Source organism: Oncorhynchus clarkii, chromosome 4 (genome assembly GCF_045791955.1).
Source record: "Oncorhynchus clarkii lewisi isolate Uvic-CL-2024 chromosome 4, UVic_Ocla_1.0, whole genome shotgun sequence".
Taxonomy (NCBI): domain Eukaryota; kingdom Metazoa; phylum Chordata; class Actinopteri; order Salmoniformes; family Salmonidae; genus Oncorhynchus; species Oncorhynchus clarkii.
Window position 1 is genome coordinate 61762961 of NC_092150.1, and position 23078 is coordinate 61786038.

Here is a 23078-nt window from a genome sequence, read left to right on the forward strand (position 1 = left end):
CCTGAATTTGTCCACTAGAAACTCTTGTTTTCTTTGCGAAACATTTTCCCATTGGAGTAAACAGTAGCGCAACAATTTACTATGGTCTTGGTCTAAATAAAGGCACCCCTGGAATATATATCAGTCTGTTAACATTCTACGCTACAGGAAGTGGGCAGACTGCTGGTAGTTACCTGCCTGCCTGCCCACCATTACATGATAGGAGATTGTTGAGAGACATTCTCAGCTCAATGGTAAATAGCTGTAGGTCACTGTAAATAGTGTATTTATTTGCAGATACAGTACACTCAAGATGGACAAATATACATAACTTCATGATTAAATGGAGAAAAACAAGTTGTATTCATTGAGTGTGATAGCTAAGCATAACTGCAAGCAACAATCATAAACTGAGCTCTGATAAACAACCAAATGTAATCACATAGCACAATGATATTTGCTGTCCAACTTAATGACTTACATCACAATCAACAAGTATTACTAGATACAGTAGATTCATATTAAATTAAACCCATCACTTATTGTTCAGCGTATAAACATACTAATCCCAGTACTTTTCACATACAGTGAGTAAAGTTAAGCATCCACTTTTAGTGTGTCCTCTATTGGAAGAGATAGAGAAAGACGAGAAAAGGAGAGAGGGAGAAGAGTGTGGCCCCACTGGACAGTGCATTACAGGTGACATTGAGATCAGAGTCAGTCCCACTGGAGGAGAAGGTGACAAAGCCTGGCATGTCAGTGCTGATCTGGCTGTTGATCCAGGTCTGGTACTGGGACACTCTGGTGTACACTCCTGGGAAATTTGCTTCGGCACAGCCTTGTCCAAAACTAACAACCCCAGACTGGATCCAGACCAGACCCTGTTTGCTCACAATTGGCCCCCCGGAGTCTCCCTGTAGACAGATACATTTTAGTAATTTAGCAGACGCTCATATCCAGAGTGACTTACAGAAGTGAGTGCATACTTTATTCTTACTGGTCCCCTGTGGGAATTGAACCCACAACCCTGGCATTTCAAGTGCCATGATCTACCAACTGAGCCACCAGGTTAATCATCAGGGTCAGTGAACAATGAAATTATCTTTAGAAGTCTTCATGAGTTTGATTCATGATCATCTCTTTCTTACCATTGAATATTAGCTCTACAAACTGCAGCTAAACTGCAGCTTTAGCTCTGCAACTATCTGTAATGAAACACAGCCATGCATCACCTGACAGGAATCCTTTCCTCCACTCAGTAGACCAGCACAGATCATGTTGTTTGTGATTGAACTAAATCCAGTATAGAGACAGTTACACTTCCTGTTCCCCACTACCGGCACAGTCACCTCCTGTAGGGTCCCGGGTGAGGGAAGGGGCACTGAGGAGGAGAGACCATGAAATCAACTTTGATGATATTCTGTTGTATACATTTCTGATCCTTTCTTTTCTGCTGCAACTGTATTGGAACAACATTTACTTGCAAAAAAGTGGATATATGTGCAGGTATATAAAGGGTATGTATGGCTTGTCAATGCAAAGTCAGCATCGGGACAATCAGATCTCACCACCACTATTGATATCGCCCCATCCGGTGACCCAGCTAGTAGTGCCAGTGTAGTAGGTGCTGCCCACTGCTGCCAGGCAGACCGGCTGGATGTAGTCAGTGAAGGTGACAGGTGATGAGAGCTTCAGCAAACATATGTCATTGTCGCTGGTTGCACTGTTGTAGTTCAGGTGGCAGGTGATCTGAGAGACCGTTTGGGATACCTCGTTGGAATTTATGCTTTGCTGATTCTGCCGGCCCAGGTAGACAAGCAGGCCGGATGTGCTGGTGCTGAGAATGAAGAGAGTTGGGAATAACTGTTATTAATGTGATTATTAGACTATTAGTGTCCTTGCTGATGCCATTTACACAATTCAGTGATGTATTTTAGAGAGACAATGTCACCTCACTGGAGTCATTACCACTCCTACAACTTATTTGACAACCATTAATACTGTGCTTTAAAACAAGTACAGTACAAACTAGCAAGCACATACAGGTAACTGCCAAAATAAAGGAAACACTTGAATAAATGAGGGCTACAAAGTCAATTGAATGCAGGTGCTTCCACACAGGTTTGGTTCCTGAGTCAATTAAGCAATTAACATCCCATCACCAGGGGCCGCATTAACGCAGGATTTTGTTTTTTTCAAGCAGAAAATGAAATATAAAAAGCAGAAAAGATATCTTGCTGCATTTTGCAAACGCATATAAAATGCTTCTTATTGTACATTCTGCTCGGCCTCGGTTTGCTCAAAATCATAAATATAAAAGGTCTGCAGTTGCAGTTGCACTTCTCCACTCAGATGAAATGTCTTTGCTCTTGTCATTGGATCACCAGACAGCGCTCGGACTTTTCTCTGGTACTTTCCTCCGGTCTAGTTTTTCTGTAGTAGCAACATAAAATGCAAGACTAACTTCAAGCAAAACATTATGAAATGTAGCTGGCTACATTCTTTCTATGATAAACATTATAAACATTATGTTCATGCATCGTTTTCGGAAAAAATACATTGCTCTTTAATTGTAAGTTAATTTACTTGTGTGGCTGTTTGCCAAATAGTGCTGCACTTCTGTTGTCATCTGATGAAAACGATTTTCTGCCCAATGTGTTGCACTAATATATTTTGTGTGAAGAAAAACTATAGTTGCACGCCACTTATCACTCAATTGAATAAAAAAAAACACTGATGAGGTTCAATATAAACGCAGGTGAAATGGTTTAAAACGCACATTCTGTTATGGTCTGTGTTTTTTAAATGCTGTTACTGTTTGTCCCTCTTGAGACGCTGTGGCAACAACATACATTAAGACTTCCTCAAAATAGCCTGATCAATCTAGGATAAATCAAGAAATCTGTCATTCATTTTGAGTTTTTGGAAGAGGGCTTAGTAGCGCAATTTCACATCAAACTAAGATGTTTAACACAGTATTTCTCAAAGGAAAAAATGTGAATGAAAACTAGTTGTCTGTCGTTGCATGACAACACACACTTCATTGAAGAATCCCTACTGTTACCCAATCGTAGACTTCGGCTACTAAACTTCGGCTTGCCTCAAGAAAAATAAAATGGTGTGCTTGAACAGCCGAATAAACACGTTATGCTGCCGAACACCAAAATTAACTAAAATATCACAAAATGTTGTCATATATATATATATATATATATATATGCGCAAACTGTTTTGAATGTGTGTCTCTCAGCACAAGATCTGTATTTTGGCAGTTACAGGTATATTTATTAAGTTACATTTATTTAATTGAAAAAATTACCAAAATACATTATACTTTCAATTAGTTCTCTGAATTAAGTGATTAATACATGATTAAAATAGATCATTCAGTACATAGACAAAGACAGCATATAGATATTAAAATATCACCATGACATAATATATGGGTTGGGGGACGGGTAAGGTTATGTCTTTCTACCTGGGGAAGCAGTGAGCGGCAGTCAGCACCCACTCTTTGTTGATAAGGGAGCCTCCACAAAAATGGCGGTTGGAGCGGTGCAGACTGACCTGCCATGGCCAGCTCCCTGCAGCTGCAGCCTGACCCCCAACAATCTTTGTGTTGAGAGAAGCAATGCCACACACTGGAGAAGACAAACAGAGGAGAGACAGCTCATGATTGAACTCACAAATCCCTCACAGTATAAAAAGAGCATTGAGGAAGATACACTAGCTGATATGAAGCAATGCAGTTGCATGTAATAACAGCAACTTACCATTTGCCTGTGAATGGCAACCTGGTGGAGAGAGAGTGGATTGGTGTTATTAAAGGGGTTTTCAGTTACCAGGTTATAGTGCTTTAAGCACTATTCAAGCGTGATAAAGTAAAAATAAAAGTATAATTTGAAAAATAAAATGTATTGAGTAAAAGTATTTATTGATTATCATAATTTGATAAGAGATTAACATTTTATGAATTTATTGTTGTCGATGTGAAAACAAATCTAAATGTATAGATTCTAAAGTTGCTGAAAAAGTTTCAATACCTCGGGCTTAAAGAGACATAGTATCCGTTTAAGTAGCTGCGAATCTTACAGTTTGTGGCTCTATCAAAATATTTTCCACATTTTGTTACGTTACAGCTTTATTCTAAAATGTATTAAATAAAAACGTTTCCTTATCGATCAACACCCAATACCCCATTAAAACAAAGCAAAAAACAGGTTTTTGGACATTTTTGCAGATGTATTAAAAACATAAAAACGTTATTTACATACAGTTGAAGACAGAAGTTTACATACACCTTAGCCAAATACATTTAAACTCAGTTTTTCACAATTCCTGACGTTTAGTCCTCGTAAAAATTCCCTGTCTTAGGTCAGTTAGGATCACCACTTTATTTTAAGAATGTGAAATGTCAGAATAACAGTAGAGAAAAATATTTCATCACATTCCCAGTGAGTCAGAAGTTTACATACACTCAATTGGTAGCATTGCTTTTAAATTGTTTAACTTGGGTCAAATGTTTCAGGTAACCTTCCACAAGCTTCCCACAATAAGTTTGGTGAATTTTGGCCCATTCCAACTGACAGAGCTGGTGTAACTGAGTCAGGTTTTTAGGCCTCCTTGCTCGCACACACATTTTCAGTTCTGCCCACAAATTTTCTATAGGATTGAGGTCAGGGCTTTGTGATGGCCGCTCCAATACCTTGACTTTGTTGTCCTTAAACCATTTTGCCACAACTTTGGAAGTATGCTTGGGTCATTGTCCATTTGGAAGACCCATTTGCGACCAAGCTTTAACTGATGTCTTGAGATGTTGCTATAATATATCCACATAATTTTCCATCCTCATGATGCCATCTATTGTGTTAAGTGTACCAGTCCCTCCTGCAGCAAAGCACCCCCACAACATGATGCTGCCACCCCCATGCTTCACGGTTGGGTTGGTGTTCTTCAGCTTGCAAGCCTCCCCCTTTTTCCTCCAAACATAACGATGGTCATTATTGCCAAACAGTTCTATTTTTGTTTCATCAGACCAGCGGACATTTCTCCAAAAAGTACAATCTTTGTCCCCATGTGCAGTTGCAACCTGTAGTCTGGATTTTTTATAGCCGTTTTGAAGCAGTGGCTTCTTCCTTGCTGAGCGGCCTTTCAGGTCATGTCGTTATAGGACTCGTTTTACTGTGGCTATAGATACTTTTGTACCTGTTTCCTCCAGCATCTTCACAGGGTCCTTTGGGATTGATTTGCACTTTTCACGCCAAAGTACGTTCATCTCTAGGAGACTTCCTGAGCGGTATTGTCACGTCCTGACCTTAGTTCCTTTTTAATGTCTCTATTTTAGTTTGGTCAGGGCGTGAGTTGGGGTGGGCATTCTATGTGTTCTATGTTTTTGTATTTCTGTGTTTGGCCTGGTATAGTTCCCAATCAGAGGCAGCTGTTTATCGTTGTCTCTGATTGAGAACCATACTTAGGCAGCCTGTTTTCCCACTCTGATTTGTGGGTAGTTATTCTCTGTTTAGTGTTTTTGTTGCACCTTACAGAACTGTTTGTTTGTCGGTTTGTGGTTTTTGTTCAGTATTCATATTTATTAAAATGATTATGAATGCGTACCATGCTGCACTTTGGTCCTCTTCTCCTTCTCCCAACGACAATCGTTACAGGTATGACAGCTACGTGGTCCCATGGTGTTTATACTTGCGTACTATTGTTTGTACAGATGAACGTGGTACCTTCAGGTGTTTGGAAATTGCTCCCAAGGATGAACCAGACTTGTGGAGGGCTACAATTTGTTTTGGCTGATTTCTTTTGATTTTCCAATGATGTCAAGCAAAGAGGCACTGAGTTTGAATGTAGGCCTTGAAGTACATCCACAGGTACACCTCCAATTGACCCAAATTATGTCAATTAGCCTATCAGAAGCTTCTAAAGCCATGACAAGTTTGAATGTCTCCAACATAAGTGTATGTAAACTTCTGACTTCAACTGTAAGTATTCAGACCCTTTGCTATGAGCCTTGAAATTGAGCTCGGGAGCATCCTGTTTCCATTGGTCATCCTTGAGATGTTTTTATAACTTGATTGGAGTCCACGTGTGGTAAATTCAAATGATTGGACATACATTTTTTTTCATACAATTGCAAAAATGTCTGTAAACCTGTTTTCGCTTTGTCATTTGTCATTATAGGGTATTGTGTGTAGTATGTTCGAGGGGGAAAAACGTGTGTAGTCTGTTCAAGACTGTAACGTAACAAAATGGGGAATAATTCAACGGGTCTGAATACTTTCCGAAGACTCTGTGCATACACTGTGTATATATATATGTCACAGAAACAACCCACTGGTCAAGAATATACTTGGCTCACTAGGTGAAACTTATGGTAACTCAATGCTGGTAGGGTTTTTGTCATATCAACCCTTTGTTTATAGACCATTTTGTGCCGCTCAGAGGATGTCCTTCTAAAGACGATAGACAAGCAAACTGGCATTTCCAGTTATAACAATGGAGCACCCATTATTATGTTCTTAGTCTCATTCTCTTTCTCAAGACAAAGGAGATGATTGTGGACTTACAGGAAAAGTAGGGCCGAGCACGCGGGGTTGTAGTGGAGCAGGTTTACAGCCTCAAGTCCCTTGGCGTCCACATCACCAACTAACATGGTCCAAGCAGATAGCACGACAAAACCTATTCCCCCTCAGGAGGCTGACAAGACCCTTTTGATTTTTACAGCTGCACCATCGAGAGCATCCTGACGGGTTGCATCACTGCCTGGTATGGCAACTACACGGCCTCCGACCACAAGGCACTACAGGTAGTGTGTACGGCCCAGTACATCCCCGGGGCCAAGCTTCCTGCCATCCAGGACCTCTATACCAGGCGTTGACAGAGGATGGCCGTAAAAAATAGTCAAAGACTCCAGCCTCCCTAGTCATAGACTGTTCTCTCTGCTACCGCACGGCAAGCGGTGCCGGAGCGCCAAGTCTAGGTCCAAGAGGCTTCTAAACAGCTTCCACCTCCAAGCTATGAGACTCCTGAACAGCTAATCAAATGGCTACCCAGACTATTTGCATTGCCCTCTCCCCCACACTGCTGCTATACTCTGTTATTATCTATGCATAGCCACTTTAATAACTCTACCTACATGTACATAATTACCTCAATTACCTCGACACCGGAGTCCCCCACACATTGACACATTGACTCTGTACCGGCACCACCTGTATATATCCCCGCTATTGTTATAGTCCTGTACTGCTCGTTAATTATTTATTTTTATCACTTATCTTTTTAGGGATTTTCTTAAAACTGAATGGTTGGTTAAGGGCTTGTAAGTAAGCATTTCACTGTAAGGTCTACATCTGTTGTATTCGGCGCATGTGACAAATACAATTAGATTTGATTTGATTTAACATCTAAACCAATAGTATCACTGTGTAAAGTGGGTGAAACTCAACATTGAACAACAGGAAGGTGGTCTGGGTTAGACTAGCCTATTGTAGGCTGTATTACAACCGGCCGTGATTGGGAGTCCCATAGGGCGGTGCACAATTGGCCCAGCTCGTCCGGGTTTGGCCGGTGTAGGCCGTCATTGTAAATAAGAATTTGTTCTTAACTGACTTGCCTAGTTAAACAATGGTTAAATAAAAAAAAATATATATATTGTTGACTTTTGATAATAAGAAGTAGATATAACGGTAGTTTGAGTGAGAATCTTTGATTTAGTCAGTGTGTAAACCACTTTGTTTTTTGTTAAACAGTAATATCACTTGGGACAGTCCTGTGGAGAATGTTTTAGCTATCATATTAATTATCGATTAAAGTGGTGTCATGTGCAAGACTTGCATTCCACTGAAAGGTTCAGTATAAGAATGGCTACATAATTTCAAAAGACATGTATAATTTCAATTACTTTTCATAGATAATTTCAACTTCCTAAATACTCAACTTTTTTTGGGGGGGGGGGGGTCTCTCAAAATGAGGCAGTAATCATTACAAAGCAAATATACACACAGTCCAAAATAGATTATATTCCTGTAATGTACTGTAAAAGCAGTGACATCAAACATATTCACCGTTTTAATGCAGTCAACTTTCCTTTATTCATTTGGGAAAGAACCCAATATAACCCAATGTCTATATAGGAATCTAGTCAAACAGTAAAATGATTTACTTGGAAAAGTACAGTACTTCATAGTAAAGTGTGAACTTGTTGAGTTTTCTCTAAATGTATTAAAGTAACTCAATGTGGACTGCTAGTCTATAATAATAATAATAATAATAATAATTCTCTATTACCTTTTCCCATGCAGGTCAACGCAAATACAACAGCACACAATACCCACCCCGACTCCATCCTATTAGCTGCTACGGCTTTGTGTGTGTCCTGTATTTAAAATACCTTTGGTTGGAGGAGGTATGTACCACACGAGGTTGTACCACACCTACCCTCAGCAGCCTCCTGTGGTATGTACATAGGTAGGTAATAGCTTGAATTGTTGAGTCAGGGTGTGACACATGCCTCATGACACATGTCATTGGCCCTCTCTCTCTGCATGCAGGGAGTGATTGGTGCATGCTGGGAATTGTTTGAGTGAATGAGTGAGTGTGTTGTGGAGAGTTAGATACTCTCAACTTTCTTTCAGTTTGCTATTTCTTGGTGGCATTTTTTTGGTTTTCTTCTGTGCATGATTAAGGTTATTATTTTTGTTGTGGTAGAATTAAGTATTTTGTTTTTTGTATTGAAATGACCCTGATTTTGGCGGGGATGGCAGCCCGAATGGGGATGCCGTCCCTGTCACTTCGGCACGGCTTTACTTTACACGGCTTACTGAAGCTACTGTCACGGTGGAGGAGTTTCTGGTCGCCGTAGGAGAGAAGGTAGGCTATGAGAATGTTGCTTATGCATCCCGGATGAATAAAGTGGTGGTGGTATTTCTTAAAGAAGAGTGTCTAGTTGATCGGATGGTTGAGCATGGTGTACTTCTTAAAGGAATGTTTATTCAAGTTACGCCTCTTTTTTCTCCGTCAACAAGGGTAACGATTTCCTGCTTTCCTTTGATACCCCGGAGCGATACCCCGGAGCTGGGGGTTCAAGGAGGTGGGAAAGAAGGCCATGTACAGAATATGTGTAAAGGTGTCCCATGCCTCTTCCCTGGAAGGGGTAAAATCGACGAGGTGGGCGGGTGTGCTTGGTCCACGTGCCTCTCCAAAAGGCTGTTGGCGATCATTATACAAACCGCCTATTGATAATAGGACAGCTGACCCCCAATGGAGGATAATACATGGAGCTATAGCCACCAACATGCATCTGGTACACCTGGACCCGACTGTTGGGGAGGGGTGTCCATTCTGTGCCGAGTCTGAATCTCTGGCACATCTGTTTTTACTGTGTCCCAGGTTGGTCGGGATGATTGAACTGATCACTGATTGGTTCTCAACGTTGGGAGAAGGTTTTCTCTTCCCAACTGTATATATTTGGGCCAAAGTACAGGTTCAGTCAAAAGGGAGTAGTTGTGTTGCTTAATTTTGTGTTAGTGGCAGCAAAATTAGCCCTTTGGAAGACCCGAAAGAACAGTATTCGGGGACAGGGATCTGTGGATGTGGTGGGAATGCTGGAGGGAATGTTGGCAGCGAGACTAAGGGTTGAGTTTGCCTATTATAAACTTGTCAACAATATTGATCTGTTTTTGAGTATATGGGGTATTCAGAGGCTGTTGTGTTTAGTTACTGTGGAGGAGGAATTGGAGTTGTGTTTTTAATTGATGTGTAACTGTGGTTTTGTATGAGTATTTATTGTGTGTTGGGCCCCCAGACCCAATAAAGATTATTTAAAACTCTAAAACTCTCTCTCTCTCTCTTCCTCTCTGTGTCCTCCCCTGCCTTGCCTCATTCAACATTCATAATTTTCAATTATTCTCAATTAAATTAACATCATGTATTTGTAATTCTATCATCCTTACAGTTAAAGAGTAAACATACATACCTACACGTACACACACACACACTAAACCCCCTATGCCCCTTTGAGACCACCCTTTCAAAGTCACTGCGATTTCGTCTACTATCCATTGTAGCCAAAATAATGGGCAACCGGCGTTTTTATACAGGACCCTAACCATAATGGGATGTTAATAGCTTAATTAACTCAGAAAACCACACCTGTGTGGATGCAGCTGCTCTCACTCACTCACACACACATCCTCTTGTCCTACCTCATAACTTTGCATGTCAACTAGAGTGACTTGTTTTAGAGGTAGTGCCCCCCTCCTCTCTATCCCCAGAGACTCCTTTTAGAGGCAGTTCCCCCCTATCTCATGTTAAAGGCAATGCCCCCCCTTCTCTTTATCCCCAAAGAGACTCATTTTAGAGGCAGTGCCCCCCTATCTCATGTTAAAGACAATGCCCCCCCTTCTCTTTATCCCCAGAGAGACTCATTTTACAGGCAGTGCCTCCCTCCTCGGGGGCAGACCACAAGAGACCTGGACCAACCTAATCCAGCAGACTTATAAATTCAAAACAGAGGTCCTTGGAATACTTTTTAAGTACAACCTTATTTCCATGCTTGCTTCCACCCTGGTTTTCTTTCTTCCTCTTTCTTCTTTCTTCCAATTCGAATGCCGCCCCAACAGATCCACAAATGATACAATCTTAATTGCACTTAACACAGCTCTCTGCCACCTGGACAAGAGGAATACCTACTGTATGGGAGAATGCTGTTCATTGACTAAAGCTCAGCGTTCAACACCATAATACCCTTCAAGCTCGGGACCCTGGGACTGAAAACCTCCCATTGCAACTGAATCCTGGACTCCCTGACAGGCTGCCCCAGGTAATAAGGGTAGGCTACAACACCACCACAATGACCCTCAACACGGGGGCCCCTCAGGGGTGTGTGCTTAGTCCCGCATTATACAAACAATATGTTTCCATTTAATCATCAAGTGTGATGACTAAACAGAAAAGCATTTAACAGTCATTGGAACTGAGTTCTGATGAACAACCAAATGTAGCATTACAAAATTACATTTGCTAGCCAACTTAATTATTTACATCACAAGAACATATTTACCAGTAGATTCATAGTCACACTGAATTAAAACACACTTATTGTAAATGTTGGATCTTTTGTGGTCTGCTCCAACTGTTTTGGTACAAACGGAATGGGCTTAAGAAGGAAGAAGAAGGAATAAGCAGCAGTCAGGACGCACTATTTGTTGATAAAGGAGCCTCCACAAAAATGGCTGCTCTGTCTGTGCAGACTGGCCTGCCATGGCCAGCTCCCTGCAACTGCATCCTGACTCCCCACAGTCTTTGTTGAGAGAATCAGTGCCACACACTGGAGAAGCCAGACAGACAGAGGGGAGACAGCTCATACTAGAGCACACAAATCCCTCAAAGTATGAAAAAAACAACAAGAAAAAAAGACGATATGAAGCATGTAATCATTTTTAACCAAAATCGCAGTTTCAAGAAAATATTTAAAAAAAATTAAAAGTAAGAGATAAGAAAAACAAATAATTAAAGAGCAGCAGTAAATAACAATAGCGGGGCTATATACAGGGGGTACCGGTACAGAGTCAATATGTGGGGGCACCGGAGTCAAGGTAATTGAGGTAATTATGTAGATGCAGGTACATGCAGGTAGATTTATTTAATTGGTTGTGCATAGATAGTAACAGAGCGTAGCAGCAGCGTAGGAGGGGAGGGGGGGGGGGGGGGGCAATGCACATTTCCACTGAGGAAGCTAAAACCAGAGAGACCGCCTACTTTATGGAAGCAGGGGATTTGATGCGTAAATGGGCAGCTCATGACACTGTTAGTGACTGGAGTGAAGTGTGTCAAGTGGTTGTTCCTACACCATTCCGACAACAGGTGCTGTCCCTCGCCCATGACCAGGCTTGGTCCGGACATTTGGGGATCATAAAGACTTATAACCGAGTCCTTTGTCATTTTTTCTGGCCAGGTTTGAAGTCGGACGTGGTCAAATTTTGTAAAACATGTCACGTATGTCAACTCACTGGGAAAGCGAATCAAACAGTTCCTCGAGCACCGCTCTGCCAGATTCCGGTGGTGGGGGAACCGTTTTAAAGAGTGATAAATGATTGTGTAGGTCCATTGCTGAAAACCAGGCCAGGTAACCAGTTCCTACTAACAATAATGTGCAGTGCTACTCGATACCCAGAGGCTATTCCTCTCCATACGATAATGGCTAAGACTGTGGTGAAGGCACTAGTGAAGTTCTTCTCTACATTTGGACTCCCTAAAGTAATCCAAACTGATCAGGGATCCAACTTTATGTCCAAACTGTTTTTAAATGTGTTAAAGACGGAAAAAGCCGGTATTTCCCATCAGGTCTCCAGTCCGTATCATCCAGATAGTCAAGGGGCTCTCGAATGCTGGCATCAGACGCTGAAGGCAATGCTACGCAAGTATTACATGGATACCAGTACCAATTGGGATGAGGGGGTGCCATTTGTCCTATTTGCTATTAGGGAAACGATACAAGAGTCCTTAGGTTCAACCCTACTGACCTTGTGTTTGGACACACCCCACGGGGTCCGCTGAAAGTTTTGAAGGAGCATATCTCATCTCCTACACCCAGTAGCGCCCCTAAAAATGTGTTGGATTATGTCAGTAAGATGCGGGAGAGACTGCACGCCACCTGTGCGTTAGCCCAAAAGTCTCTCTCCTCGTCTCAAAAACGCATGTTGCATTATGACAAAAAGGCTGTTGGCCGTTCATTTGCACCAGAGGATCAAGTTTTAGTTTTGTTGCCAATCCCTGGCTCATCTCTGTCGGCACGTTTTTCTGGACCATATTTGGTGGAAAAGAAACTCAGTGACAGCAATTGTGTAATAAAGACACCAGATCGAAGGCGTTCTTCCCGTGTGTCATGTTAACATGCTGAAAACATATTATGTGCGTGATTCTCCCAACAGTTCCTCAGGTAAGCCGGTCCAGCCCGCCATCTCCAGTGTGGTGCTGAAGCCTGGCTGGGACCTAGAGGAGGATAAGGAGGACGGGTTGGAGTTACGCCATACGTTACAGCAGTGTGAACGCCTATGTAATTCGGAGATGCTGTAGAAGTTACCCTCTCAAATGGAACATTTGGATAACGATCAAACTAAGAATCTTATCCTATTGATAAACAGTTTTCTCAGTGTGTTTCAGGACGTTCCAAGTCGCACGTCCATCTTGGAACATGATGTGGGGAACGCTGTTCCTATACGTCAGCATCCGTACTGGGTTAATTCAAAGAAAAGGGAGGTAGCTTATTTATTACAGAATGACATGGCAAAACCCAGTAACAGCTTCTGGAGTTCTCTGTGTATTCTTGTTCATAAGCCTAACGGTACGTCTCGCTTATGCATGGACTATCGTCGTGTAAATGTAGTTACAAAGTCTGATTATTTTACCTTTATTTAACTAGGCAAGTCAGTTAAGAACAAATTCTTATTTTCTATGACGGCCTAGGAACAGTGGGTTACCTGCCTGTTCAGGGGCAGAACGACAGATTTGTACCTTGTCAGTTCAGGGATATGAACTTGCAACCTTTCGGTCACTAGTCCAACGCTCTAACCACTAGGCTACCCTGCAGCATTGATAGAATTGGCTCTGCTGCTTAAGTTAGTAAGTTAGATTTGCTAAAAGTTTATTGGCAGGTGCCTCTGACCTCTCGAGCTTCTGACATCTCGGCTTTTGTTACGCCTGATAACTTTGTACAATACACGGTGATGCCCTTTGGCATGTGTAATGCACCTGCTACTTTTCAGCGTCTAGTTAACATTGTGTTTGCAGATGTGCCAAATTGTACTGCTTACCTAGACAATGTGGTGATACATTTGTCTACTTGGTCTGATCATCTCTCCACTTTGAAAAGAGTGTTTCAGTGGTTGGAGAATGCTTCTTTAACCCTCAATTTGGCCAAGTGTGAGTTTGGGAAGGCTACTGTGACTTACTTGGGGAAACAAGTGGGACGAGGTCAAGTGCGCCCAGTATCTGGCAAAGTGGAAGCAATTGTTGCTTTTCCTGCTCCCACGACCCACCGCCAGTTGTTCAGATTCCTGGGGATGGTAGGGTACTATCGTACAGTCTGTAAGAATCTCGAAGGTAGTAGCTCCCCTTTCATCTTTGAGTTGAAGCAGGGTGTTGCGTTCCCTCTTCATAGAGGCGTGCGTAACAGTTGTACAAAACTATTCATTTTATACTAGCTCCTTACGCACATACTTTTGCACACAAACAGAAGGTATCCTACGCACATACCGTCTCCCTACCCTGTCCTCCCCCAAGATTAGGGATGCCGTAAGAAGTACTCCCTGCCCTCTCCCAAATCTCTCTGGCCCCTAGCCAAGGTCGGTACTGAATTTTGCTCAGACAGTCTGTGTTTAAGATACTATAAAGACATTTTGTACAAAGATATTGTTTTACCCTAATTCTGACTAAAACTACACACATCATTTATTAGAATTTTACTGACTAAAACTACACACATCATTAATAATTATGATAATAATAATAATTATGATCCTAATCAATTTCATACAATTTTATGGTTTCAGGGTTGAATATTCGAATCATTCATTTAAACACAAATTCCATTCACAATCACAATCAACAAGTATTAGTAGATTCATATTAAAATAAAACCATCACTTTTGGTTCAGCGTATAAACATACTACTCCAGTACTTATCACATACAGTGAGTAAAGTTAAGCATCTATTAGAAGAGCGAGAGAGATGAGAATAAGAGAGAGGGAGAAGAGTGTGGCCCCACTGGACAGTGCATTACAGGTGACATTGAGATCAGAGTCAGTCCCACTGGAGGAGAAGGTGATGAAGCCTGGCATGTCAGTGCTGATCTGGCTGTTGATCCAGGTCTGGTACTGGGACACTCTGGTGTACACTCCTGGGAAATTTGCTACGGCACAGCCTTGTCCGAAACTAACAACCCCAGACTGGATCCAGACCAGACCCTGTTTGCTCACCATTGGCCCCCCGGAGTCTCCCTGTAGACAGATACATTTTATTAATTTAGCAGATGATCATATCCAGAGCGACTTACGGTAGTGAGTGCATACTTTATTCGTACCGGTCCTCTGTGGGAATTGAACACACAACCCTGGTGTTGCAAGTGCCATGCTCTACCAACTGAACCAGGTTAATCATCAGGGTCAGTGAACAATGAAATTACAATTAGAAGTTTGATTCATCATCTCTTTGTCATTGAATAATAGCTCTGCAAACTGCAGCTTTGGCTCTGCAACTATTTGGAATGAAACACAGCCATGCATCCCTCACCTGACATGAATCTTTTCCTCCACTCAGTAGACCAGCACAGATCATGTTGTTTGTGATTGAACTAAATCCAGTATAGAGACAGTTACACTTCCTGTTCCCCACTACCGGCACAGCCACCTCCTGTAGGGTCCCGGGTGAGGGAAGGGGCACTGAGGAGGAGAGACCATGAAATCAACTTTTGCTGATATTCTGTTGTATACATTTCTGATCCTTTTTTTCTGCTGCAACTGTATTGGAACAACATTTACTTTCAAAAAAAGCGGATATATTTACAGGTACATAAAGGGTATGTATGGCTTGTCAATGCAAAGTCAGCATCGGGACCATCAGATCTCACCATCACTATTGATATCGCCCCATCCGGTGACCCAGCTATTAGTGCCAGCGTAGTAGGTGCTGTCCTCTGCTGCAAGGCAGACCGGCTGGATGTAGTCAGTGAAGGTGACAGGTGATGAGAGCTTCAGCAAACATATATCATTGTCGCTGGTTGCACTGTTGTAGTTCGGGTTGCAGATGATCTGAGAGACCGTTTGGGATACCTCATTGGAGTTGATGCTTTGCTGATTCTGCCGGCCCAGGTAGACAAGCAGGCCGGACGTGCTGGTGCTGAGAATGAAGAGAGTTGAGACTAACTAATGTTAGTCACTAATGTGATTATTAGACTTAGTGTGCTTGCTGATGCCATTTACACAATACAATTCAGGGATGTATTTTAGAGAGACAATGTCACTGGAGTCATTACCACTCCTACAACTTATTTGACAACCATTAATACTGTGCTTTAAAACAAGTACAGTACAAACTAGCAAGCACATACAGGTAACTGCCAAAATAAAGGAAACACTTGAATAAATGAGGGCTACAAAGTCAATTGAATGCAGGTGCTTCCACACAGGTTTGGTTCCTGAGTCAATTAAGCAATTAACATCCCATCACCAGGGGCCGCATTAACGCAGGATTTAGTTTTTTTCAAGCAGAAAATGAAATATAAAAAGCAGAAAAGATATCTTGCTGCATTTTGTAAATGCAGATGATGTTCAATATAAACGCAGGTGAAATGGTTTAAAACGCACATTCTGTGATGGTCTGTGTTTTTTAAATGCTGTTACGGTTTGTCCCTCTTGAGACGCTGTGGCAACATAAACACTTCCTCGAAATAGAATCAAGATAAATAATCTAAGATAAATCAAGAAACCTGTAATTAATTTGGAGTTTTTGGCCGAGGAGGTCTTAGTCGCGCATTTTTACATCAAAATGTTTAGTGCAGTAATTCTCAAAGGAAAAAATGTGAATGAAAACTAGTCGTTGGATGACAACACACACTTCATTGAAGAATGCCTACTGTTGTCCAATCACCGACGAAGGGGCATAGACTTCCGCTACCAAACTTCAGCTTGCCTCAAGAAAAATAAAATGGTGTGCTTGAACAGCCGAATAAACCTGTATGCTGTCGAACTGGGAAGCATACCGTAACCTTCAGGGTCATGTATAAATACGTCCAGTTGCACATTATTTTGGCTACCATGGCTAGAAGTGGTTAGAAGTGACTTTGAAGAGGAGTCTCAGAGGATCATAGGGGGTTAAAAGTTGTCTGTGTGTCTGTGTGTCTCAGCCACCAGATATCAACCCAATTGAACACTTATTGGAGATTAGTTTTCCACCACAAACTCCAAATTATGGAATTTCTCATTGAAGAATTGTGTCACATCCCTCCAAAAGAGTTCCAGACACTAGAATCTATGCCAAGGCACATTGAAGCTGTTCTGGTGGCTCGTGGTGTCCCAACACCCTATTAAGACACTTTATCTTTTGACATGTCCTGTATTTTGGCAGTTACGTGTACATTTATCATGTTACATTTAATTATTTGAAAAAAATACCCAAAGACATTATACTTTGAATTAGTTCTCTGAATTAAGTGATTAATACATGATTAAAATAGATCATTCAGTACATAGACAAAGACAGCATATAGATATTAAAATATCACCATGACATAATATATGGGTTGGGGGACGGGTAAGGTTATGTCTTTCTACCTGGGGAAGCAGTGAGCGGCAGTCAGCACCCACTCTTTGTTGATAAGGGAGCCTCCACAAAAATGGCTGTTGGAGTTGTGCAGACTGACCTGCCATGGCCAGCTCCCTGCAGCTGCATCCTGACCCCCGACAATCTTTGTGTTGAGAGAAGCAATGCCACACACTGGAGAAGACAAACAGAGGAGAGGCAGCTCATGATTGAACACACAAATCCCTCACAGTATAAAAAGAGCATTGAGGAAGATACCCTAGCTGATATGAAGCACTGCAGTTGCATGCAATAATAACTTACCATTTGCCTGTGAATGGCCACCTGGTGGAGAGAGAGTGGATTGGTGTTATTAAAGGGGTTTACAGTTACCAGGGTTTTTTTTAAGTAAAAATATAAGTATAATTTGAAAAATAAAATGTATTGAGTAAATGTATTTATTGATTATCTTAATTTTGATGAGATGAACATTTGATGAATTTAAAGTTTTTTGTTGATGTGAAAATAACTCTAAATGTATCGATGTAAGGATGCTGAAAAAAGTTTGAATACCTTTGGCTTAAAGAGATATGCTAAATGGGGGAGGAAACAAGTATCTAAATATGTAAAATCGCTGAACTATCCCTAGCTGGATATCTTACAGTTTGTGGCTCTATCAAAATAGAATGAAGCCCTACAAAATGATAGCCAGTGCATTAGGAACATTTTTAGACCCCTTGACATTTTCCACATTTTGTTACGTTACAGCTTTATTCTAATATGGATTAAATAATAAAGTGTCCTTATCAATCTACACACAATACCCCATTATGACAAAATGGAAACAGGTTTTTAGACATTTTTGTAGAAGTATTAAAAATAAAAAAAACAGAAATACCTTATTTACATAAGTATTCAGACTCTTTGCTATGAGCCTCGAAATTGAGATCAGGTGCATGCTGTTTCCATTGATCATCCTTGAGATGTTTTTATAAATTGATTTGAGTCCACGCATGGTAAACTTAATTGATTGGACGTGAATTGGAAAGGCACACAAAGACTCATTTGTGACCAAGCTTTAACTTCCTGACTGATGTCTTGAGATGTTGCTTCAATATATCCACATCATTTTCCCTACTCATGATGCCATCTATTTTGTGAAGTGCACCAGTCCATCCTGCAGCAAAGCACCCCCACATCATGAGGCTGCCACCCCTGTCCTTCACAGTTGAGATCGTGTTCTTCGGCTTGCAAGCCTCCCCCTTTCCCTCCAAACATAACGATGGTCATCATGGCCAAACAGTTCTATTTTTGTTTAATCAGGCTAGAGAACATTTCTCCAAAATGTACGATCTTTGTCCCCATGTGCAGTTGCAAACAGTAGTCTGGCTTTTTTATGGCAGTTTTGGAGCAGTGGCTTCTTCCTTGCTTAGCGGCCTTTCAAGTTGTCGATATAGGACTTACTGTTGAAAAATATACTTTTGTACCCGTTTCCTCCAGCATCTTCACAAGGTCCTTTGCTGTTGTTCTGGGATTGATTTACACTTTTTGCACCAAAGTACATTCATCTCTAGGAGACAGAACGCATCTCCTTCCTGAGCGGTACGACGGCTGCGTGGTCCCATGGTGTTTATACTTGCGTACTATTGTTTGTACAGATGAATGTGGTACCTTCAGGCGTTTGGAAATTACTCCTAAGGATGAACCAGACTTGTGGAGGTCTACAATTTTTTTTCTGAGGTCTTGGCTGATTTCTTTTGATTTTCTCATGATATCAAGCAAAGAGGCACTGAGTTTGAAGGTAGGCCTTGAAATACTTGAAAAACTCAAATACTTGAAAAACTCAAATGGTGTCAATTAGCCTATCAGAAGCATCTAGAGCGATGACATCATTTTCTGGAATTTTCCAAGCTGTTTAAAAGGCACAGTCAACTTTGTGTATGTAAACTTCTGACCCCCTGGAATGGTGATACACTGAATTATAAGTGAAATAATCTGTCTGTAAACAGTTGCTGGAAAAATTACTTGTGTCATGCACAAAGCAGATGTCCTAACCGACTTGGCAAAACTATAGTTTGTTCACAAGAATTTTGTGGAGTGGTTGAAAAGCGAGTTTTAATGACTCCAAACGAAGTGTATGTAAACTTCTGACTTCAACTGTATTTACTTATGTAGATAAGGTATTTCTGTTTATTTTTATTTTTTATAAATTAGCAAGAATGTCTAAAAACCTGTTTTCGCTTTGTCATTATAGTGTATTGTGTGTAGTATGCTCGAGGGGAAAAAAGTATTGAATCCATTTAAGAATAAAGCTGTAACTTAACAAAATGTGGAAGAATTCAACGTGTCTGAATACTTTCCGAAGGCTCTGTGCATACACTACATATATATGTCACAGAAACAACCCACTAGGCAAGAATATTGGCTCTCTAGGTGAAACTTGTGGTAACTCAATGCTGGTAGGGTTTTTGTCATATCAACCCTTTTGTTTATACACCATTCAGTGCCGCTCAGTGGATGTCCTTCTAAGGGCGGAAAGACGATACACAAACAAACTGGCATTTCCAGAATATAATGTTTGGAACATTCATTGTTATATTCTTAGCCTCATTCTTTTTTCTCAAGACAAATGAGATTATTGTGGACTACAGGAAAAGGAGGACCGAGTATTCCCCCATTCTCATCGACGGGGCTGTAGTGGAGCAGGTTGGCGTCCACCAAGACGCCAACCTGGCGTCCACATCACCAACAAACTAACATGGTCCAAGCACACCAAGACAGTCGTGAAGAGGGCACGACCAAACCTATTCCCCCTCAGGAGACTGAATAGATTTGGCATGGGTCCTCAGATCCTCAAAATATTTTACAGCTGCACCATTGAGAGCATCCTGCCTGGTTGCATCACTGCCTAGTATGACATCTGTATGGCCTCCGACCACAAGGCACTACAGAGGGTAGTGCGTACGGCCCAGTACATCACCGGGGCCAAGCTTCCTGGCATCCAGGACGTCTATACCAGGCAGTGTCCGAGGAAGGCCCTAAACATTGTCAAAGACTCCAGCCACCCTAGTCATAGACTGTTCCCTCTGTTACACATGGAAAGCGGTACCGGAGCACCAAGTCTAGGTCCAAGAGGCTTCTAAACAGCTTCTACCCCCAAGCCATAAGACTCATGAACAGCTAATCAAATGGCTACCCAGACTATTTGCATTACCCCCTCCCCCACGCTGCTGCTACTCTCTGTTATTATCTACGCATAGTCACTTTAATAACTCTACCTACATGTACACAATTACCTCAATAACCACGACAGCAGTTCCAAAAGCACATTGACCCATTGACTCTGTACCGGTACCCCCTATATATAGCCCCGCTATTGTTATTTACTGCTGCTCTTCAATTATTTGTTATTCTTATCTCTTACTTTTTTAGGGATTTTCTTAAAACTGCATTGTTGGTTAAGGGCTTGTAAGTAAGAATTTCACTGAAAGGTCTACATCTTTTGTATTCGGCGCATGTGATGAATAAACATCTAAACAGTAGTATCACTGTGTCAAGTGAGTGAAACTCAACAGTGAACAATAGGAATGTGGTCTGGTTAGACTAGTCTATCGTTGATCCAGGCTGTATCACAACCGGCCGTGATTGGGAGTCCCATAGGGCGGCGCACAATTGGCCCAGCTCTTCCGGGTTTGGCCGGTGTAGGCCGTCATTGTAAATAAGAATTTGTTCTTAACTGACTTGCCTAGTTAATAAAGGTTCAATTAAAATATATATATATTGTTGTCTTTTGATAATAAGAAGTAGATATAACGGTAGTTTGAGTGAGAATCTTTGATTTAGTCAGTGTGGAAACCACTTTGTTTTTGTTAAACAGTAATATCACTTGGGACAGTCCTGTGGAGAATGTTTTGGCTATCATATTAATTATCGATTAAAGTGGTGTCATGTGCAAGACTTGCATTACACTGAAAGATTCAGTATAAGAAGGATTACATCATTTCAAAAGACGTACAATTTCAATTACTTTTCATAGATAACTTCAACTTCCTAAATACTCAACTTTTTTTTGGGGGGGGGGGGGGTCTCTCTCAAAATGAGGCAGTAATCATTACAAAGCAAATATACACACAGTCCAAAATAGATTATAGTCCTGTAATGTACTGTAAAAGCAGTGATATCAAACATATTCACCGTTTTAATGCAGTCAACTTTCCTTTATTCATTTGGGAAAGAACCCAATATAACCCAATGTCTATATAGGAATCTAGTCAAACAGTAAAATAATTTACTTGGAAAAGTACAGTACTTCATAGTAAAGTGTGAACTTGTTGAGTTTTCTCTAAATGTATTAAAGTAACTCAAAGTGGACTGCTAGTCTATAATAATAATAATAATAATTCTCTATTACCTTTTCCCATGCAGGTCAACGAAAATACAACAGCACACAATACCCACCCCGACTCCATCCTATCAGCTGCTACGGCTTTGTGTGTGTCCTGTATTTATAATACCATTGGTTGAAGGAGGAGGTATGTACCACACGAGGTTGGTGGCACCTTAATTGAGGAGGATGGGCTTGTGGTAATGGCTCACCACACTGACCCATTCCATTAGCGCCATTTCTGACATTATGAGCTGTCCTACCCTCAGCAGCCTCCTGTGGTATGTACATAGGTAGGTAATAGCTTGTATTGTTGAGTCAAGGTGTGACACATGCCTCATGACACGTCATTGGCCCTCTCTCTCTCTCTCTCGTGCTCTCTCTCTCGCTCTTTCTTTCTCTCTCTTTCTCTTTCTCCCTCTCTCTCTCTCTCTCTCTCTCTCTCTCTCTCTCTCTCACACACTCTCTCTCTCTCTTCCTCTCTGTGTGTCCTCCCCTGCCTTGCCTCATTCAACATTCATAATTTTCAATTATTCTCAATTAAATTAACATTGTGTATTTGCAATTCTATCATCCTTACAGTTAAAGAGTAAACATACATACCTACACGTACACTCACACTTTAAACCCCCTATGCCACTTTGAGACCAAGGCAAAAGGCAAAGCCCCAACTTCTCTTTATCCCCAGAGAGACTCATTTTAGAGGCAGTGCCCATCTCTATCTCATGTTAAAGGCAATGCCCCCCCCTTCTCTTTATCCCCAGAGAGACTCATTTTAGAGGCAGTGCCCCCATATCTCATGTTAAAGACAATGCCCCCCTTTTCTTTATCTCCAAAGATACTCATTTTAGAGGCAGTGCTCCCCTCTATCTCATGTTAAAGACAATGCCCCCCCCCTTTTCTTTATCCCCAAAGAGACTAATTTTAGAGGCAGTGCCCCCCTAACTCATGTTAAAGACAATGCCCCCCCTTCTCTTTATCCCCAGAGAGACTCATTTTACAGGCAGTGCCTCCCTCCTCGGGGGCAGACCACAAGAGACCTGGACCAACCTAATCCAGCAGATTTATAAATTCAAAACAGAGGTCCTTAGAATACTTTTTAAGTACAACCTTCTTTTCATGCTTGCTCCACCCTGGTTTTCTTTCTTCCTTTTTTTTTTAGATAAACACTGATCTTTGGATGATTGTATTTGTACAGGCAAGGCCTTTCCCTTTTTGTTTTTTACCAAATCCAACCTTTTGAAATCGGTGAATAGGGAGGAAGGAAAGCAGGCTTCCATTGTTTGAACGATATCCCAGGTCTAACACATCATAAGATGGAGGTAGAAATTGAACCAATTTCAATCTTCAGCTTAACAGCTGTTTTACTGGGTACACCTACATGTTTCAAGCTGACCTCAATTGTCCCTG

At 41.4% G+C, this 23078-nt stretch overlaps 1 protein-coding gene across 1 annotated transcript; it reads right to left on the minus strand.

The window, feature by feature from the left end:
- Positions 1 to 602: 602 nt before the first annotated feature.
- On the minus strand, positions 603 to 21753 carry LOC139408021 (transmembrane protease serine 9-like). Its single transcript, XM_071151859.1, has 12 exons — positions 21696 to 21753; positions 17609 to 17629; positions 17317 to 17479; positions 15615 to 15883; positions 15278 to 15426; positions 14695 to 14985; positions 8275 to 8362; positions 3753 to 3773; positions 3458 to 3620; positions 1548 to 1816; positions 1212 to 1360; positions 603 to 893 (listed from the first exon to the last, which is right to left on the minus strand). The coding sequence occupies exons 1-12, from the start codon at positions 21751 to 21753 to the stop codon at positions 603 to 605; spliced, it is 1932 nt and encodes a 643-aa protein (XP_071007960.1).
- Positions 21754 to 23078: the final 1325 nt, after the last annotated feature.

Excerpts from the sequence above, each read along its gene's own strand:
- LOC139408021 (XM_071151859.1), bottom strand. The coding sequence starts at position 21,753 with ATGGAGTCGGGGTGGGTATTGTGTGCTGTTGTATTTTCGTTGACCTGC. Across the intron at positions 17,480-17,608 it reads TGGCCATTCACAGGCAAATG|TGTGTGGCATTGCTTCTCTC; the intron begins GTAAGTTATTAT and ends TGTCTTCTCCAG. Across the intron at positions 894-1,211 it reads GAGGAAAGGATTCCTGTCAG|GGAGACTCCGGGGGGCCAAT; the intron begins GTGATGCATGGC and ends ATCTGTCTACAG.